Genomic DNA, 16,335 nt, shown 5'->3' with positions numbered 1-16,335 from the left:
ATGGGAGGAGGAATTAGTATGTTAAGTATCACCAAGATTTCCCCTAGCATGCCCTCTCTATAATTCTCAGGGTATCTAGGAACCTTCAGGTCAATCCTGGGTTTTCCCTGCAAAGGTGCTACTCTGTAACTGTCTTGTTGATCTACCTTTCTTAAGGCAAACACACACCTCTTTCAATTTAGGGAACAAATTCAATTAAAGCTGGTCTCACAGACCGGTATAATTGGTTGTCTCACAGTTGGGGTACTAAGTGTCTAAAGAACAGGAAGGATAGAGGCTCTTGATGTATTTTTGTAACTCTTGAATTTAGAAACATGTAAATATATTACCTGTTCAAAACATGGATGGCTAAGATATTTTTTCTTTATTTTGTTTATTGTTTGTTTTTAAAAGGAAGCCTCATAGTCTGGTCTGGAATGTGTTTTTCAGCAGCCATTCGTCAAGATCTTGGGTGGTTTAAACAAAAGCATCCAGAAAAATTTTACATTATATGCAAGATGACAGTTATATGAATTTCTTTTAAATAAGCTTTTTAATGGAAGCATAACATGTGTATCAGTTCAGTTCAGTTCAGTCACTCAGTCGTGTCCGACTCTTTGCATGTGTATAGAAAAACACAAATATAATTGTTCAGCATGACATCACAAAGTAAAGATAACTACAGTCACCACCCACATAAATAACTATATCACTTCTTAGTCATTACTCGTCATCCTTCCCAAGGGTGAATACTATCCTGAATTCTAAAACCAAAGATTAGGCTTGATAGTGGTTAACCTTTACATAAATTGAATACATAATGTATCTTTAATTTCTGGCTTCTCTTATCTAACATTGTAAGATTTATCCATGTTGTTACCTGGAGCAGGTAACCTTCATTTTCATTGCTATAAAGTATTCAGTATTCTACTTTATAACACATTTATTTATCCATTCTGTTGTTGATAGAGATGTTTCCATTCTTTGGCTATTAGGATGAGAGCTTCTGTGAACATTGTTGTGTATGTCTTTTGATGTACACACGTACGCTTTTGCATTGTATTCTCTTACTATGCCTAGTAAGAGAATTTGAGGAATTTTTTGGTCCCTGAAGCCTCAGTCTTAGTGGTTTTGGAGGTTTTAGTACTTAAGGGAGGTATGTTTCCTAGGAAACATGGTTTCAGTGAATTAGAAGTGGACATGGCTTGCTGGCAAGATTTTTTTCCTGTCATTAACCAATGTGGGTGGGGGAAACATTATTGACAGAGGAGAAAGATTCCTTTTAAGAGGGGGAACTTGGATTGCTGTTGTACAGTGGAGTAAGTCCCTGGAGATGGAAATGGCAACCCTCTCCAATATTCTTGCCAAGAAAATCCCATGGATAGAGGAGCTGGTTGGATGAGCCACAGTCCATGGGGTCACAAAAGAGTCTGACACAACTGAGTGACTAAATGACAGTCATCAGTTCAGTTCAGTTCAGTCGCTCAGTCGTGTCCGACTCTTTGCGATCCCATGAATCGCAGCACCCCAGGCCTCCCTGCCCATCACCAACTCCCTGAGTTCACTCAGACTCACGTCCATCAAGTCAGTGATGCCATCCAGCCATCTCATCCTCTGTCGTCCCCTTCTCCTCTTGCCCCCAATCCCTCCCAGCATTAGCATCTTTTCCAGTGAGTCAGCTCTTCGCATGAGGTGGCCAAAGTACTGGAGTTTCAGCTTTGGTATCATTCCTTCCAAAGAAATCCCAGGGCTGATCTCCTTGCAGTCCAAGGGACTCTCAAGAGTCTTCTCCAACACCACAGTTCAAAAGCATCAATTCTTTGGCACTCAGCCTTCTTCACAGTCCAACTCTCACATCCATCATGACCACTGGAAAAACCATAGCCTTGACTAGACAGACCTTTGTTGGCAAAGTAATGTCTCTGCTTTTGAATATGCTATCTAGGTTGGTATTAACTTTCCTTCCAAGGAGTAAGCGTCTTTTAATTTCATGGCTGCAGTCACCATCTGCAGTGATTTTGGAGCCCAAAAAAGAAAGTCTGACACTGTTTCCACTGTTTGCCCATCTATTTCCCATGAAATGATGGGACCAGATGCCATGATCTTCGTTTTCTGAATGTTTAGTTTTAAGCCAACTTTTTCACTCTCCACTTTCACTTTCATCAAGAGGCTTTTTAGTTCCTCTTCACTTTCTGCCTAAGGGTGGTGTCATTTGCATATCTGAGGTTATTGATATTTCTCCCGGCAATCTTGATTCCAGCTTGTGCTTCTTCCAGTCCAGTGTTTCTCATAATGTACTCTGCATAGAAGTTAAATAAGCAGGATGACAATATACAGCCTTGATGTACTCCTTTTCCTATTTGGAGCCAGTCTGTTGTTCCATGTCCAGTTCTGACTGTTGCTTCCTGACCTGCATACAAATTTCTCAAGAGGCAGGTCAGGTGGTCTGGTGTTCCCGTCTCTTTCAGAATTTTCCACAGTTTATTGTGATCCACACAGTCAAAGGCTTTGGCATAGTCAATAAAGCAGAAATAGATGTTTTTCTGGTACTCTCTTGCTTTTTCTATGATCCACCAGATGTTGGCAATTTGATCTCTGGTTCCTCTGCCTTTTCTAAAACCAGTTTGAACAACTGGAAGTTCATGGTTCACATATTGCTGAAGCCTGGCTTGGAGAATTTTGAGCATTACTTTACTAGCGTGTGAGATGAGTGCAATTGTGTGGTAGTTTGAGCATTCTTTGGTATTGCCTTTCTTTGGGATTAGAATAAAAACTGATCTTTTCCAGTCCTGTGGCCACTGTTGAGTTTTCCAAATTTGCTGGCATATGGAGTGCAGCACTTTCACAGCATCATCTTTCAGGATTTGAAGTAGCTCAACTGGAATTCCATCACCTCCACTAGCCAAATAGCTTCTACTAGAGAGTGAAAGTGAAAGTCGCTCAGTCGTGTCCGATTCTTTGCAACCCCATGGTCTCTACAGTCCATGGAATTCTCCAGGCCAGAATACTAGAGTGGGTAGCCTTTAGTGCAGTATGTTATACTTCCTTAATAAGGTATATTATACTCCCTTAATCAATAAAGTCAGTCAGTCATCACAGCCTGGGCATTCTATTCAGCTAATGTTTTTCTTCCCATTTCCACTGCAACCTTTATAGCTTCAGACCGTCATTGCTTCACATTTTTTGTAGTTTTGCTTTTTTTTTTTTAATTTTATTTTTAAACTTTACAATATTGTATTGGTTTTGCCAAATATCGAAATGAATCCTCAACAGGTATACATGTGTTCCCCATCCTGAACCCTCCTCCCTCCCCATACCATCCCTCTGGGTCGTCCCAGTGCACCAGCCCCAAGCATCCAGTATCGTGCATCGAACCTGGACTGGCGACTCTTTTCATACATGATAGTATACATGTTTCAATGCCATTCTCCCAAATCTTCCCACCCTCTCCCTCTCCCACAAAGTCCATAAGACTGTTCTATACATCAGTGTCTCTTTTGCTGTCTCGTATATAGGGTTATTGTTACCATCTTTCTAAATTCCATATATATGTGTTAGTATACTGTATTGGTGTTTTTCTTTCTGGCTTACTTCACTCTGTATAATAGGCTCCAGTTTCATCCACCTCATTAGAACTGATTCAAATGAATTCTTTTTAATGGCTGAGTAATACTCCATTGTGTATATGTACCATAGCTTTCTTATCCATTCATCTGCTGATGGACATCTAGGTTGCTTCCATGTCCTGGCTATTATAAACAGTGCTGCGATGAACATTGGGGTACACGTGTCTCCTTCCCTTCTGATTTCCTCAGTGTGTATGCCCAGCGGTGGGATTGCTGGATCATAAGGCAGTTCTATTTCCAGTTTTTTAAGGAATCTCCACACTGTTCTCCATAGTGGCTGTACTAGTTTGCATTCCCACCAACAGTGTAAGAGGGTTCCCTTTTCTCCATACCCTCTCCAGCATTTATTGCTTGTAGACTTTTGGATCGCAGCCATTCTGACTGGCGTGAAATGGTACCTCATAGTGGTTTTGATTTGCATTTCTCTGATAATGAGTGATGTTGAGCATCTTTTCATGTGTTTGTTAGCCATCTGTATGTCTTCTTTGGAGAAATGTCTATTTAGTTCTTTGGCCCATTTTTTGATTGGGTCATTTATTTTTCTGGAGTTGAGCTTTAGGAGTTGCTTGTATATTTTTGAGATTAGTTATTTGTCAGTTTCTTCATTTGCTATTATTTTCTCCCATTCTGAAGGCTGTCTTTTCACCTTGCTAATAGTTTCCTTTGTTGTGCAGAAGCTTTTAAGTTTAATTAGGTCCCATTTGTTTATTTTTGCTTTTATTTCCAATATTCTGGGAGGTTTTATTGAAGTAATAGTTGCTTTACAATGTTGTATTTCTTCTGTACTACAGACTGAATCATCTATATATGTATATGTGTGTGTGTATGTGTGTGTATATATATATATATGTATGTATGTATGTCTCCCTTCTTTTTTGGATTTCCTTCCCATTTAGGTTACCACAGAGCACTGAGTAGAGTTCCCTAAAGTATACAGTAGGTTCTCGTTAGTTATCTACTTTACCCATAGTATCAATAGTGTATATATGTCAGTCCTTATCTTCTAGTTCATTCCACCACCCCCTTTCCCTCCTTGATGTCCAATATTTGTTGTCTGTGTCTCAATTTCTGTTTTGCAAATAAAATCATCTATACTATTATTCTAGAATCCACATATATGCATTAAAATATGCTATTTGTTTTTTTCTTTCTGACTTAACTTCACTCTGTATGACAGTCTCTAGGTCCATCCATGTCTCTGCAAATGATCCAATTTAGTTCTTTTTTATGGCTGAGTAACAATGTTCCATTGTACATATGTACCACATCTTCCTTATCCATTCATCTGTAGATGGATATCTGAGTTGCTTCCATGTTCTGGCTCTTGTAAATAGTGCTGCTGTGAACATTGGGGTGCATTTATCTTTTGGAATTATAGCCTTTCTCTGGGTATATGCCCAGTAGTGGGATTCCTGGGTCATACAGTAGTTCTATTTTTAATTTTTGAAGGAATCTCCATAGTGTTCTTCATAGGGCTTTATCAATTTATATTCCCATCAACAGTTCAAGAGTTCCCTTTCTCCACACCCTCTCCAGCATTTATTGTTCGTAGATTTTTTTTTTTTTAATGATGGTCATTCTGATGGATGTGAATGATATCTCATTATAGTTTTGATTTTCACATCTCTAATAATTAATGATGCTGAGCATCTTTTCAGGTGTTTGTTGGCCCTATGTATGCCTTCTTTGGAGAAGTGTCTATTTAGGTCTTCCACCCATTTTTTGATTGGGTTGTTTGTGTTTTGGGTTTTTTTTTACTTGAACTGTTTGTATGTTTTGGAGGTTAATTCCTTGACAGTTACTTCATTTGCCAGTATTTTTTCCCATTCTGAGGGAGAAAATATTGGCAGATATTTCCTTGTTTGTCTTGTTTATGGTGTCCTTTGCTGTGCAAAAACTTTTAAGTTCAATTGTGGCTCAGCAGTAAAGAATTCACCTCCAATACAGGAGATGTGGGTTTGATCCCTGGGTCGAGAAGATCCCCTGGAGGAGGAAATGGCAACCCACTCCACTATTCTAGCCAGGAAAATCCTATGGACAGAGGAGCCTCGCGGGTTGCAGTCCATAGCGTGGCAAAGAAACAGACACGACTGAGCGAATAAGCTCATGTGCACATAATAAGCACAGATCCCATTTGTTAATTTTGGTTTTTATTGACATTACTCTAGGAGGTGGGTCAGCAAAGATCCTACTATGATTTATGTCAAAAAATGTTCTGCCTATATTTTCCTCCAAGAATTTTTCAGTGTCTGGCCTTCATTCAGGTCTTTAATTCATTTTGAGTTTATTTTTGTGTATGGCATTAGAGTTCTAATTTCATTCTTTCGCAAGTGGCCATCCAGTTTTCCCAGCACTACATATTGAAGAGGATGTCTTCATTGTATATTCTTGCCTCTTTAGTCATAAATTAGTTGACTGTATATGCACTGATTTGTTTTGGGGCTTTCTATCCTATTCCATTGGTCTGTATTTCCATTTTTGTACCAGTACCATACTGTCTCGATGACAGTAGCTTTGTAGTATAATCTGAGGTCAGAGAGCCTGATTTCTCCAGCTCCCATTTTTCTTTCTCAAGGTTGTTTTGGGATCTTTGGGATCTTTTGTATTTTCTACGAATTGTAGAAATTTTCTGTTCTAGTTCAATGAAAAATGCCATTGATAATTTGATAAGGATTACATTGAATCTGTAGATTGCTCTGGGTAGTATAGTCATTTTCACAATATTGATGCTTCCAATCTAAGAATCTCTCCGTATGTTTGTAACTTTGATGTCTCCTGAATGTCTTTCAGTTTTCTGTGTACAGATCTTTTGCTTCCTTAGGTAGGTTTATACCTAGGTATTTTATACTTTGTGTTGCAATAGTAAATGAGATTGTTTCCTTAATTTCTCTTTCTGATCTTTCTTTATTAGTGTATCAGAATGCAAGAAATTTCTGTTTTAATTTTGTATCCTGCAACTTTAGTAAATTCACTGATGAGCTCTAGTAGTTGTCTGGTGGCATCTTTAGGATTTTCTATGTAAAGTACCATTGTCATCTGCAAACAGTGACAGTTTTACATCTTCTTTTCCAATTTGGATTCCTTTTATTTCTTTTCCTTTTCTGATCGCTGTGGCTAGGACTTCTGAAACTATGCTGAATAATAATGGTGAGAGTGGACACCCTTGTCTTGTTCCTGATCTGAGGGGAAATTCTTTCAGGTTTTTCACCGTTGAGAATATTTGCTGTAGGTTGTCATATATGGCCTTTATAATGTTGAGGTAGGTTCCCTCTATGCTCACTTTCTGTAGAGTTTATATCATAAATGGGTGTTGAATTTTGTCCAAAGTTTTTTCTGCATCTATTGAGATGATCATGTGATTTTTATTCAGTTTGTTAATATGGTTTGTCATATTCACTGATTTGCATATATTGAAGAATCCTCGCATCCCAGGGATAGATCCCACTTGATCATGGTGTATGAAGCTTTCAGTGTGTTGTTGTATTTGATTTGCTAATATTTGGTTGAGGATTTTTGCGTCTGTGTTCATCAGTAATATGGGCAAGAATACTGGAGTGTGTTGCCATTTCTTCCTCCAGGGGATCTTCCTGACCCAGGGTTTGAACTGAGTCTCTTTTGTCTCCTGCATCGGCAGGCAGGTTGTTTACTGCTAGCGCCACCTGGGAAGCCCACTAATCATTGGAAATGTAGCAGTCAAGATCACGATGAGTATGTATGTTTCTTAAAAAGGTTTCTGGACAGCTTGAGATCACAGACTGTATTTTTTTAATCTAATTTTTTATTTACTTGACATGTACACACTGCTTTATTTATCTTCGGGTGGGCTAGGTCTTTGTTGCTGCACATGGACTTTCTCTATTTGCAGACAGTGGGGGCTACTCTAGTTGTGGCACGTGGGCTTCTCATTGCGGTGGCCTCTCGTGGAGCACAGACTCTAGGTGCCCTGGCGTAAGTAGTTGTGGCCCAGGGGCTCGTTAGTTGTGTCTGCAGGGCCCTGGAGCATGCAGGCTTCAGTAGTTGGGGTGAGTGGACTCAGTCATTGTGGCCCATGGGCTTAGTTGCTCCATGGCGTGTGAAATTGTCCCAGACCAGGGAGTGAATGCATGTCCCCGGCCTTGGCAGGCAGATTCTTATCCACTGCACCACCAGGGAACTCACCAAACTATGTTTTGGGGTTTGTTTTTTTTAACTTAATTGTCTCCATAAGGCTGAGCACTGTGGTTTATTCATAATGAAAGTTCAACACTTATTTCTTTTATGAATGAATAAGGAAATAAATCTGAAATCCAGAGTTAGCCCAGGAATGTTATAAGCATTTATCTCTTCTCAGTGTTCTTTTCCTGAATTCCAGCCTATAATTTCTGAGTATTATTGACCCTTATGCGACTATTATCATCTAGTCATTAAAATCTACAACATTTAAGTGTTTTAATATTCAGGATATTTAGAAAATTTTTACATGATATGCAACCGTAAAATTTAATGTAACAGTCTAATAAAATTTTATCATTTTAATACAACAGAGACTTATGTAATTGGTTCAAGCACCTATCGTTTTAATACAAATAGACTTTATAAACAAACATTGTGTTCTTTGCCTTTCCTAGGAAAAGTACAGTTTTAATCTATGTGTAGCACTTCTTTCTGTCAGTGGTTTATATGTTATTTTGGTCTCTAAACAGACCTATGGAATATGTAAGGTAGAGATTATCCCTCCTTTAAATATGAAGAAACTAAGAAAAGTTGCCTAATTTACATGAGATCAAAAGCTAATGAATGAATGGAAAAATCCAGAATTAATTAATATTATGGGCATGATAATTGTGTATTTTTCATTATTTTGAAATAATTACGCTTTTTTTTTTCTTTAGTGAAAGAAATGATGTCTTAAGAGAAGCTGAAATTTTACACAAAGCTCGATTTAGTTACATTCTTCCAATTTTGGGAATTTGCAATGAGCCTGAATTTTTAGGAATAGTTACCGAATACATGCCAAATGGATCATTAAATGAGCTCCTACATAGGGTAAGTACTATACATTTTCAGTGGCTAGAATTCTGTTAGTTAACCTATACAGTGCTTTGGTTTTACATGTGAGCCAAAATAAGAATAATGACAAACAGTTGCAGTGGTAAAATTTCACCATTTCTGGCTTCTTTTGTGTTGTTAAAAATACTGTGCAGCCAGACCCTGCATTCTAGTCACCTCGATTATGCTGCTTAGGTTCCTGAGGCTTACACTGAATTCCAGTATCCACAGGTATATATATGTGGGAGAGGAGCAGGAGAGAAAAAAGACAGACTCTGTACACTGTACAGTTTATTGTTGGCTTAAGCCAGCTTTTATTTTATGTTAAAGATAATTTAGTATTCTAATTAAATGTTAGTAGTATCAATTCACAAAGTTCTGAATTAATAGGCCAAATTATCTATCTCTGAGTATCAAATACCTGAGTTTTTCCAATAATAGGCAATGGCATGAGCCGTATTACCTTTTGCTCAAGGTACCAATTACTCTGTCTTTAACTATGAAAACCATTAGTAAACAACTTTGAGGGGGCGAGGTCCTCATTCTCAAAATGTGTGTATTCATCTACTGTTGTTTGCTTGACCTTATTAAGATTATCTCTAGCCCACAGGTTCCCTCAAGAGATATTTTTAAATACCTGGGTCTGTTTTGTTAAGGTTGCTTTAGTTAAAACTGAGTAGTAACATAATCTGTAAAATCCAGTCACTGAACACTCCTAAATTCTGGTGCATCACAATGTTCTATAAGCAAATGAGGGAGCGTGGGTGCCCCTATCACCACTCATGGAGTGACTTCCTCTTTATTTTAGGATGCAACACATTGTTTGTGACGGCACAATCGAAAACAAGGGCAGAGTAAAGAGACTAGTGTCAGTGAGTAAGATTTGTGTAACCAACATAGCAATTAAGATACAAAACACAATTTCCTTTTTTTGACTGAATGTAAGCATAGACACTAATGTTTTCCTCTCATACCCCAGCACCCCAGTAGATACTGTGGTACGCAAATTTGGAGCCCTTTAGAAATTCTAGAGCCTCCTAAGGGGCATTGCTAATTTCTGGAAGGAATCATTAAATACAGGTTGAGCACTCATCTACCTTCTTCCCCAATGATTATCTACTTTTTCTGAGTATGTTCCTCTTCCTGGGAAGCTGTAATAATGTTTAAGTTAGGAAAACATTTAAGAAAATTCAGATGACTATTACTTGTAAGTACCAGGAAATAAAGGCATTACATTTGTAATGTTTCTATATTATACATGGAATGCAAGAGTAGGAAGTCAAGAGATACCCAGAATAACAGGCAAGGTTGGCCTTGGAATACAAAATGAAGCAAGGCAAAGGCTAAGAGAGTTTTGTCAAAAGAACATGCTGGTCATAGCAAACAGCCTTTTCCAACAACCCAAGAGATGACTCTACACATGGACATTACCAGATGGTCGATATCAAAAAAAGATTATGTTGTTTGCAGCCAACGATGGAGAAGCTCTATACAGTTAGCCAAACAAGACCTGGAACTGACTGTGGCACGGATCACGAGCTCCTTATTGCAAGATTCAGACTTAAATTGAAGCAAGTAGGGAAAACCACTAGGCTATTCAGATATAACCTAAATCAAATCCCTTATGTTTATACAGTGGAGGTGATGAACAGATTCAAGGGATTAGGCCTGGTAGACAGAGTGCCTGAAGAACTATAAATAGAGGTTCATTACATTGTACAGGAGGCAATAACAAAACCATCTCAAAAAGGATGCAGGAAGGCAAAGTGGTTGTCCAAGGAGGCTTTACAAAAAGCTGAGGAAAGAAGAGAAATGAAAGGCAAGGAAGAAAGAGAAAGAACCCAACTGAATGTAGAGTTCCAGAGAATAGCAAGGAGAGATAAGAAGGCCTTCTTAAATGAACAATAGAATGGGAAAGACTAGAAATCTCTTCAAGAAAATTGGAAATATCAAGGGAAACATTTCATGTAAGGATGGGCACAATAAAGGACAGAAATGGCAAGGAGCTAACAGAAGCAGAAGAGATTAAGAAGAGGTAGCCAGAGTATACAGAAGAACTACACAAAAAAAGGTCTTAATGACCTGGATAACCATGGTCACTCACCTAGAGCCAGACATCTTGGAGTGTGAAGTCAAGTGGGCCTTAAGAAGCATTACTGTGAACAAACCTAGTGGAGGTGATGGAATACCAGCTGAGCTATTTAGAATCCTAAAAGATGATGCTGTTAAAGTGCTGCACTCAATATGTCAGCAAATTTGGAAAATGCATAGTGTCCACAAGACTGGAAGACATCAGTTTTCATTCCAGTGTCAAAGACGGGCAATGCCAAAGAATGTTCAAACTACCATACGGTTGTGCTCATTTCACATGCTAGCAAGGATATGCTGAAAATCCTTCAAGCTAGGTTTTAGCAGTACATGAACCAAGAGCTTATAAATGCGCAAGCTGTATTTAGTAAAGGAAGAAGAACCAGAGATCAAATTACCAACATTCATTGGATCATGCAGAAAGCAAGGGAATTCCAGAAAAACATATTCTGTTTCATTGACTATGCTAAAGCCTTTCAGTCTGTGGATCACAACAAACTGGAAAATTCATAAAGAGATGGGAGTCATCAGACCACCTTACCTGTTTCCTGAGAAACCCGCATGTGGGTCAAGAGGCAACATTTGGAACCAATCATGGAATAACTGACTGGTTCCAAATTGGGAAAGGAGTACAACAAAGCTGTATATTGTCACCCTGCTTATTTAACTTCTATGCAAAGTACATCATGTGAAGTGCTAAGCTGGATAAATCACAAGCTGGAATCAAGATTGCTGGGAGAAAAATCAACAACCTCAGACGTGCAGATGATATCACCCTAATGGCAGAAAGTGAAGAGGAACTAAAGAGCCTCTTGATGAGGGTTGAAAAGGTGAGTGAAAAAGCTGGCTTGGAACTCACTATTGTAAAAACTAAGATCATGGCATCCGGTCCAATCACTTCATAGCAAATACAAGGGGAAAAAGTAGAAGCAGTGATGAATTTTATTTTCTTGGATTCCAAAACTCACTGTGGACTGTAACTGCAACCATGAAATTGAAAGACACTTACTCCTTGGAAGGAAGGCTATGACAAACTTAGCGTATTAAAAAGCAGAGACATCACTTTGCTACAAAGGTCCATGTAATCAAAGCTATGGTTTTTCCAGTAGTCACATAGGGATGTGAGAGTTGAACTATAAGAAGGGTGGATGCCGAAGAATTGATGCTTTTGAACTGTGGTGCTGGAGAAGACTCTTGAGAGCCCCTTGGACAGCAAGAAGATCAATTCAGTAAATCCTAAAAAGAAATCAACCCTGAATACTCATTGCAAGAACCAATGCTGAAGCTGAAGCTCAAATACTTTGACCATCTTATGGGAAGAGCCGACTCGTAGGCAAAGACCCTGATACCGGGAAAGATTGAAGGCAAAAAAAGGGGGTGGCAGAAAATGAGATGATTAGATAGTATCAACAACTCAATGGCCATGAATTTGAGCACAAACTCCAGGAGACAGTAGAAAACAGAGGCACCTGGCATGCTGCAGTCCATGGGATCACAAGTAGTGGGATGTGACTTAGCAACTGAACAACCTAGAATGAGAAGATATGTCGAGTATAAATGTATGTGTCTGGGTATTATACAGATAAAAATAAACTATCTCAACTGAAGAGAGACCCCATACCATGTAGTGCATTGCCAGTAAATACTAAAAGGAAATATTAGTACTGTAAAGTCATTATTTTCTCTATAAGGAAAATAAGATCCAAGGATGTTAAAGAATGTCAGATAGATACTATGTAATAAAATAAGTATATTTTGCCCTATACTTAGTTATACTAGATACTTAGTTTATACTATTCTCATGGAATATTTCATTTTCAAAGTGGAAATAAATTTGGCCACTAATTTTGGTTTTATTTATTTTCATATAAAGAAAATCGAATATCCTGATGTTCCTTGGCCATTGAGATTTCGTATTCTGCATGAAATTGCTCTAGGTGTAAATTACCTGCACAATATGAATCCTCCTCTACTTCATCATGACCTGAAGACTCAAAACATCTTATTGGATAATGAATTTCATGTTAAGGTAATTACTGTTTTTCAAAAAAGCTTATCTGCATCCTTGTGTTTAATAGTTTTAAAGACTTCTTAGTTAATTTTTCTACCTTGCCAATTTAATGTCTCTGCCTTTTCCATGGCCCCTAATTCAGTGCCACTTCTTCCTGCTGCAGTGGGTTAGTTATTCCTAGACTACAGATATTCATAAAAGTATGGTTCAGATACAAAGTCATTATATTCTTAATTTAAATTGTTAAGTATACCTTTATTTACTTTTTATTTTGAAATTATTAGAGATTCTTAGGTGGTTGCAGAGTAAAGAAGTCTCATGTACCCTTCACCCAGTTTCTACCAGTGGTTACGTCACATATAACTGTAGTACCATTTCAAGGCCAGGAATTTGACATTGGTACAGTACACATATGTAGTTTTTAGTTCTGTTTCACTTTATCTTGTGTAAATTTCTGTGGCTATGATAGCAGTCAAGATACAGCACTATTCTATCACAACAAAGATACCACTTATACTATCCCTGTATAGTCATGTTCACCTTCCCTCCATCGTCCCTAACTGCTGTCAACCAGTAATCTGTTTTTCTTTTCTATAATTTTGTTGTTTTGACAATGGACTCATACAATGTATGATATTTTGAGATTGGCTTTGTTCATTTAGCATAAGGCCTTTGAGATCCATTTGAGTCTTTGCTTGTGTCAAGAATTGTTTTCTTTTTCGTTGGTGAATAATATTCCATGGTGTGGGTGTACTAGAGTTGTTTAACCATAGTTACTTTTAGCCTTTGGCAGTTAAAATAAAACTCCATTGAATAGTCCTGTACAACTTTTTGAACAAATGTAAGTTTTTATTCCTCTGAGATAAATGCCCAGGAGTTTAACTGTGTGGTCATATGGTAAAGTATGTTTAGGTCTTTAAGAAGCTGCCTGTTTTCTACAGTAGCTGCACCATTGTACATTTCACCAGCAGCGTATGAAAGACCCAGCTTCTCTGCACCCTCACCAGCATTTGGTTTTATCACCGTTTTTTATTCTGGTATTCTAATGGATGTATAGTGATATATACCATGATCTTAATTTTCACTTTCCAATGATGTTGAATAGTGTTATTTATTTATTTGCCATCTCTATATCCTTTTCAGTGATGTGTGTCTTCAGATCTTAAGACCATTTTCTACTTGGACTCTTTGCTTTTTTACTATTGAGTTTTAAAAGTTCTGTGTATTTTTAGATGTAAGTCCTTCATCAGATACATACTGATAGTTGGGAGACCTTTTCTGCCAGTCCAAGGTTTGTTCTTTTCATCCTTTTCAGCAAGGTCTTTCACAGAGCAAAAGTTTTAATTTTTTTCTTTTATGATCATGCTTTTGCTGTCATGACCTTTTTCTTCTGTAGTCCAAGGATTTTTAACTTTGTCTTCTAGCTTAGTGTCATCCTTAAATTTAATTAGCTACTTTTTGTGTCTTCAAGTCATGATTACCTATTAACCATTACAGTGCTCAAATCAGAGCTACACAACATGGTGCTAAAAATCTCCCTTCAGGTCAAGTTCAGGCCTTTTATTAATTAGGACTTTTGGAGAATAAGCATTCATTTTGTTTGGCATACTCCTAAAAGAACCGTTAGCCCATGTTTCTCCTTTTTTTTTCATACAAATGTTACAAAAGTCCTTCTTTGACTGCTTTCCCAAGTGTCCTTGTTACCATGTCCAACTTTATACTGCTTACCACGCAACAGAGCCAATAAATCAACAAATGAGGTGTTGGAGCAAGGAACAGCAACCCTATTTGGAAAGCCAGTAGACCAAGAAGATGGTGGATTAGTGTCCCAAAGAACCAGCACACCCAAGCTAGAATTCAGGCTTTTGCTTTTATTCTAAAAGGCGAGAGGGTGTGGATGGTGGTGGCAAGGTTCTTGGACCTTTTGTGTTTGCAGCTCTCCTTAGGGGTCAGGTCATGATGTTCGTACAGACCTTCAACAAAACAAATACTATTTATTCTCTGTTCTGCACTGTGGAGGTATTTGCTAGGATTCTAACTAAACCTGAAATATATGTAAAATGAACTGAGACTTGTACTATATAAATTTTTCAACCTCCTTGGACCTTATTTCCTTCATCTCAGTCCAGTAACCATTCTTGATAGAGAAGACCCAAGCAAAGTAATAGGTGATGACGATCCCTACTTTCTCTTTTTCATTGATGAGTAGGGTATTTATTTGACATGAATAGAATTTAAAATAGTTTGGCTTTGTGTGTTTTTTTAATTTTTGTTATTTTTAGAACATTCAAAACTGTGACCTTTCTAATACAGTTGTTATAAATTAGTGACACTCTTTTATATGTGTCCTGTGTGTCTCTACTTGTTATTTTGTAAATGTCCCTTAAAAGTAAGAGTTTCAGTGACTCATAAATAATTAAGTTATCCTTTCTACCTGTCTTCTTGAAAGGGCCATTTAAATGAAATACAAAACAAAATCTCTTGAAGTACTTAATGAGATTAAATGGAACCTCACACCTTGTTAGTTTTTTTTTTTTAAGTAAATTTTCTCACTGTAATGTTAATCAGAAACATATTAATAGTATCTAAAATAAAAATCTTTACCACTAGTTAAGATCAATCTACTTCTACTTTAAAAAGAATACGTCCAACTTGATGGTCTGCTGGTCAGCATCTATTAGTGCACTTTAAATACAAATGAGCCCGTGACAGGCTTGTCTGAAGTAAACATTTATATGCACCGTGTCTGGTTTCTCTCCTGTTGTCAGTCCTGTGTGGAAACCAGAATGCTTGGAAGTTCTTCCTCATAGCTTCTTACTGATGATAACTTCATAGTTTAAAGAGACAGACATTATTATGTAAATGAAAATAGCTATTCTGGTAGGATGGTAGGATTAGGGATGATTTTTATGAGCAAAGTGTTTTAATCTCTGATTTTAAAATAAAATCAACTGTATAGTTGATTTACAGTATTATGTTAGTTTAGTTATACAGCAAAGTGATTCAATTTTATGTTTTTCAGATTATTTTCCTTTATAGGTTATTATAAGATACTGAATATAGTTTTCTGTGCTATACAATAAATTCTTGGTGCGTTATCATCTGTTTTTAACTAAACAGATCCTTTACCTTTAAAATGTGTGTTAAGATCTTGTGTAGAAATAAAAAGTTCCTATTCTCTGTCTTCATTGTTGAATGACAAATATTTCCGGATCCTCAAGAAACCATAGAACTTGCATCCCTCTCATATTCTTCACTTTTTCTCTTCTCTGGAAGATCCAGATTTAATGAATCATGTCTTTTGTATATGGTGTTTGTGATAGAGAAGGGGAAGAAATGTAGTTCCATGTGAACACCAAACTAAATTGACTGATAAAGGGAGTTCTGATTAATTTTTCTAGATAAGGTTTCAAAACACAAATGTGAAGTAAACGGAGCACATAAGCAAACTAAGAATACATTTTCTGCAGCACTGTACTCACACCAGTGCTTAGCCCAGTAGCTTGCAGTTTATGGTTTAGGTGTAAGAACCTGTTGCTGTTCAGTCGCTAATTTGTGTTGGACTCTGCGACCCCATGGACTGTAGCACGCCAGGCCTCTCTG

At 37.5% G+C, this 16,335-nt stretch overlaps 1 protein-coding gene across 3 annotated transcripts in view; it reads left to right on the top strand.

Moving 5' to 3' along the window:
- Positions 1-16,335, top strand: part of RIPK2 (receptor interacting serine/threonine kinase 2) — a 40,158-nt gene that overhangs the window by 3,982 nt on the left and 19,841 nt on the right. For 2 of the 3 annotated variants that reach the window (XM_061439429.1, XM_061439428.1), the window contains exons 2-3: positions 8,477-8,630; positions 12,595-12,750. In XM_061439429.1, coding sequence (XP_061295413.1) covers positions 8,477-8,630; positions 12,595-12,750 — 310 coding nt within the window. Of the gene's footprint in view, positions 1-8,476; positions 8,631-9,441; positions 9,506-12,594; positions 12,751-16,335 lie in introns of those variants that run through there. The other variant, XM_061439430.1, reaches the window with a different exon arrangement.

The sequence above is a fragment of the Bos javanicus genome, chromosome 14 (assembly GCF_032452875.1).
Source record: "Bos javanicus breed banteng chromosome 14, ARS-OSU_banteng_1.0, whole genome shotgun sequence".
In the NCBI taxonomy this organism is placed as follows: Eukaryota; Metazoa; Chordata; class Mammalia; order Artiodactyla; family Bovidae; genus Bos; species Bos javanicus.
The sequence above is the reverse complement of the archived record's forward strand: the minus strand, read 5'-3'. Positions and strand labels throughout refer to the sequence as shown.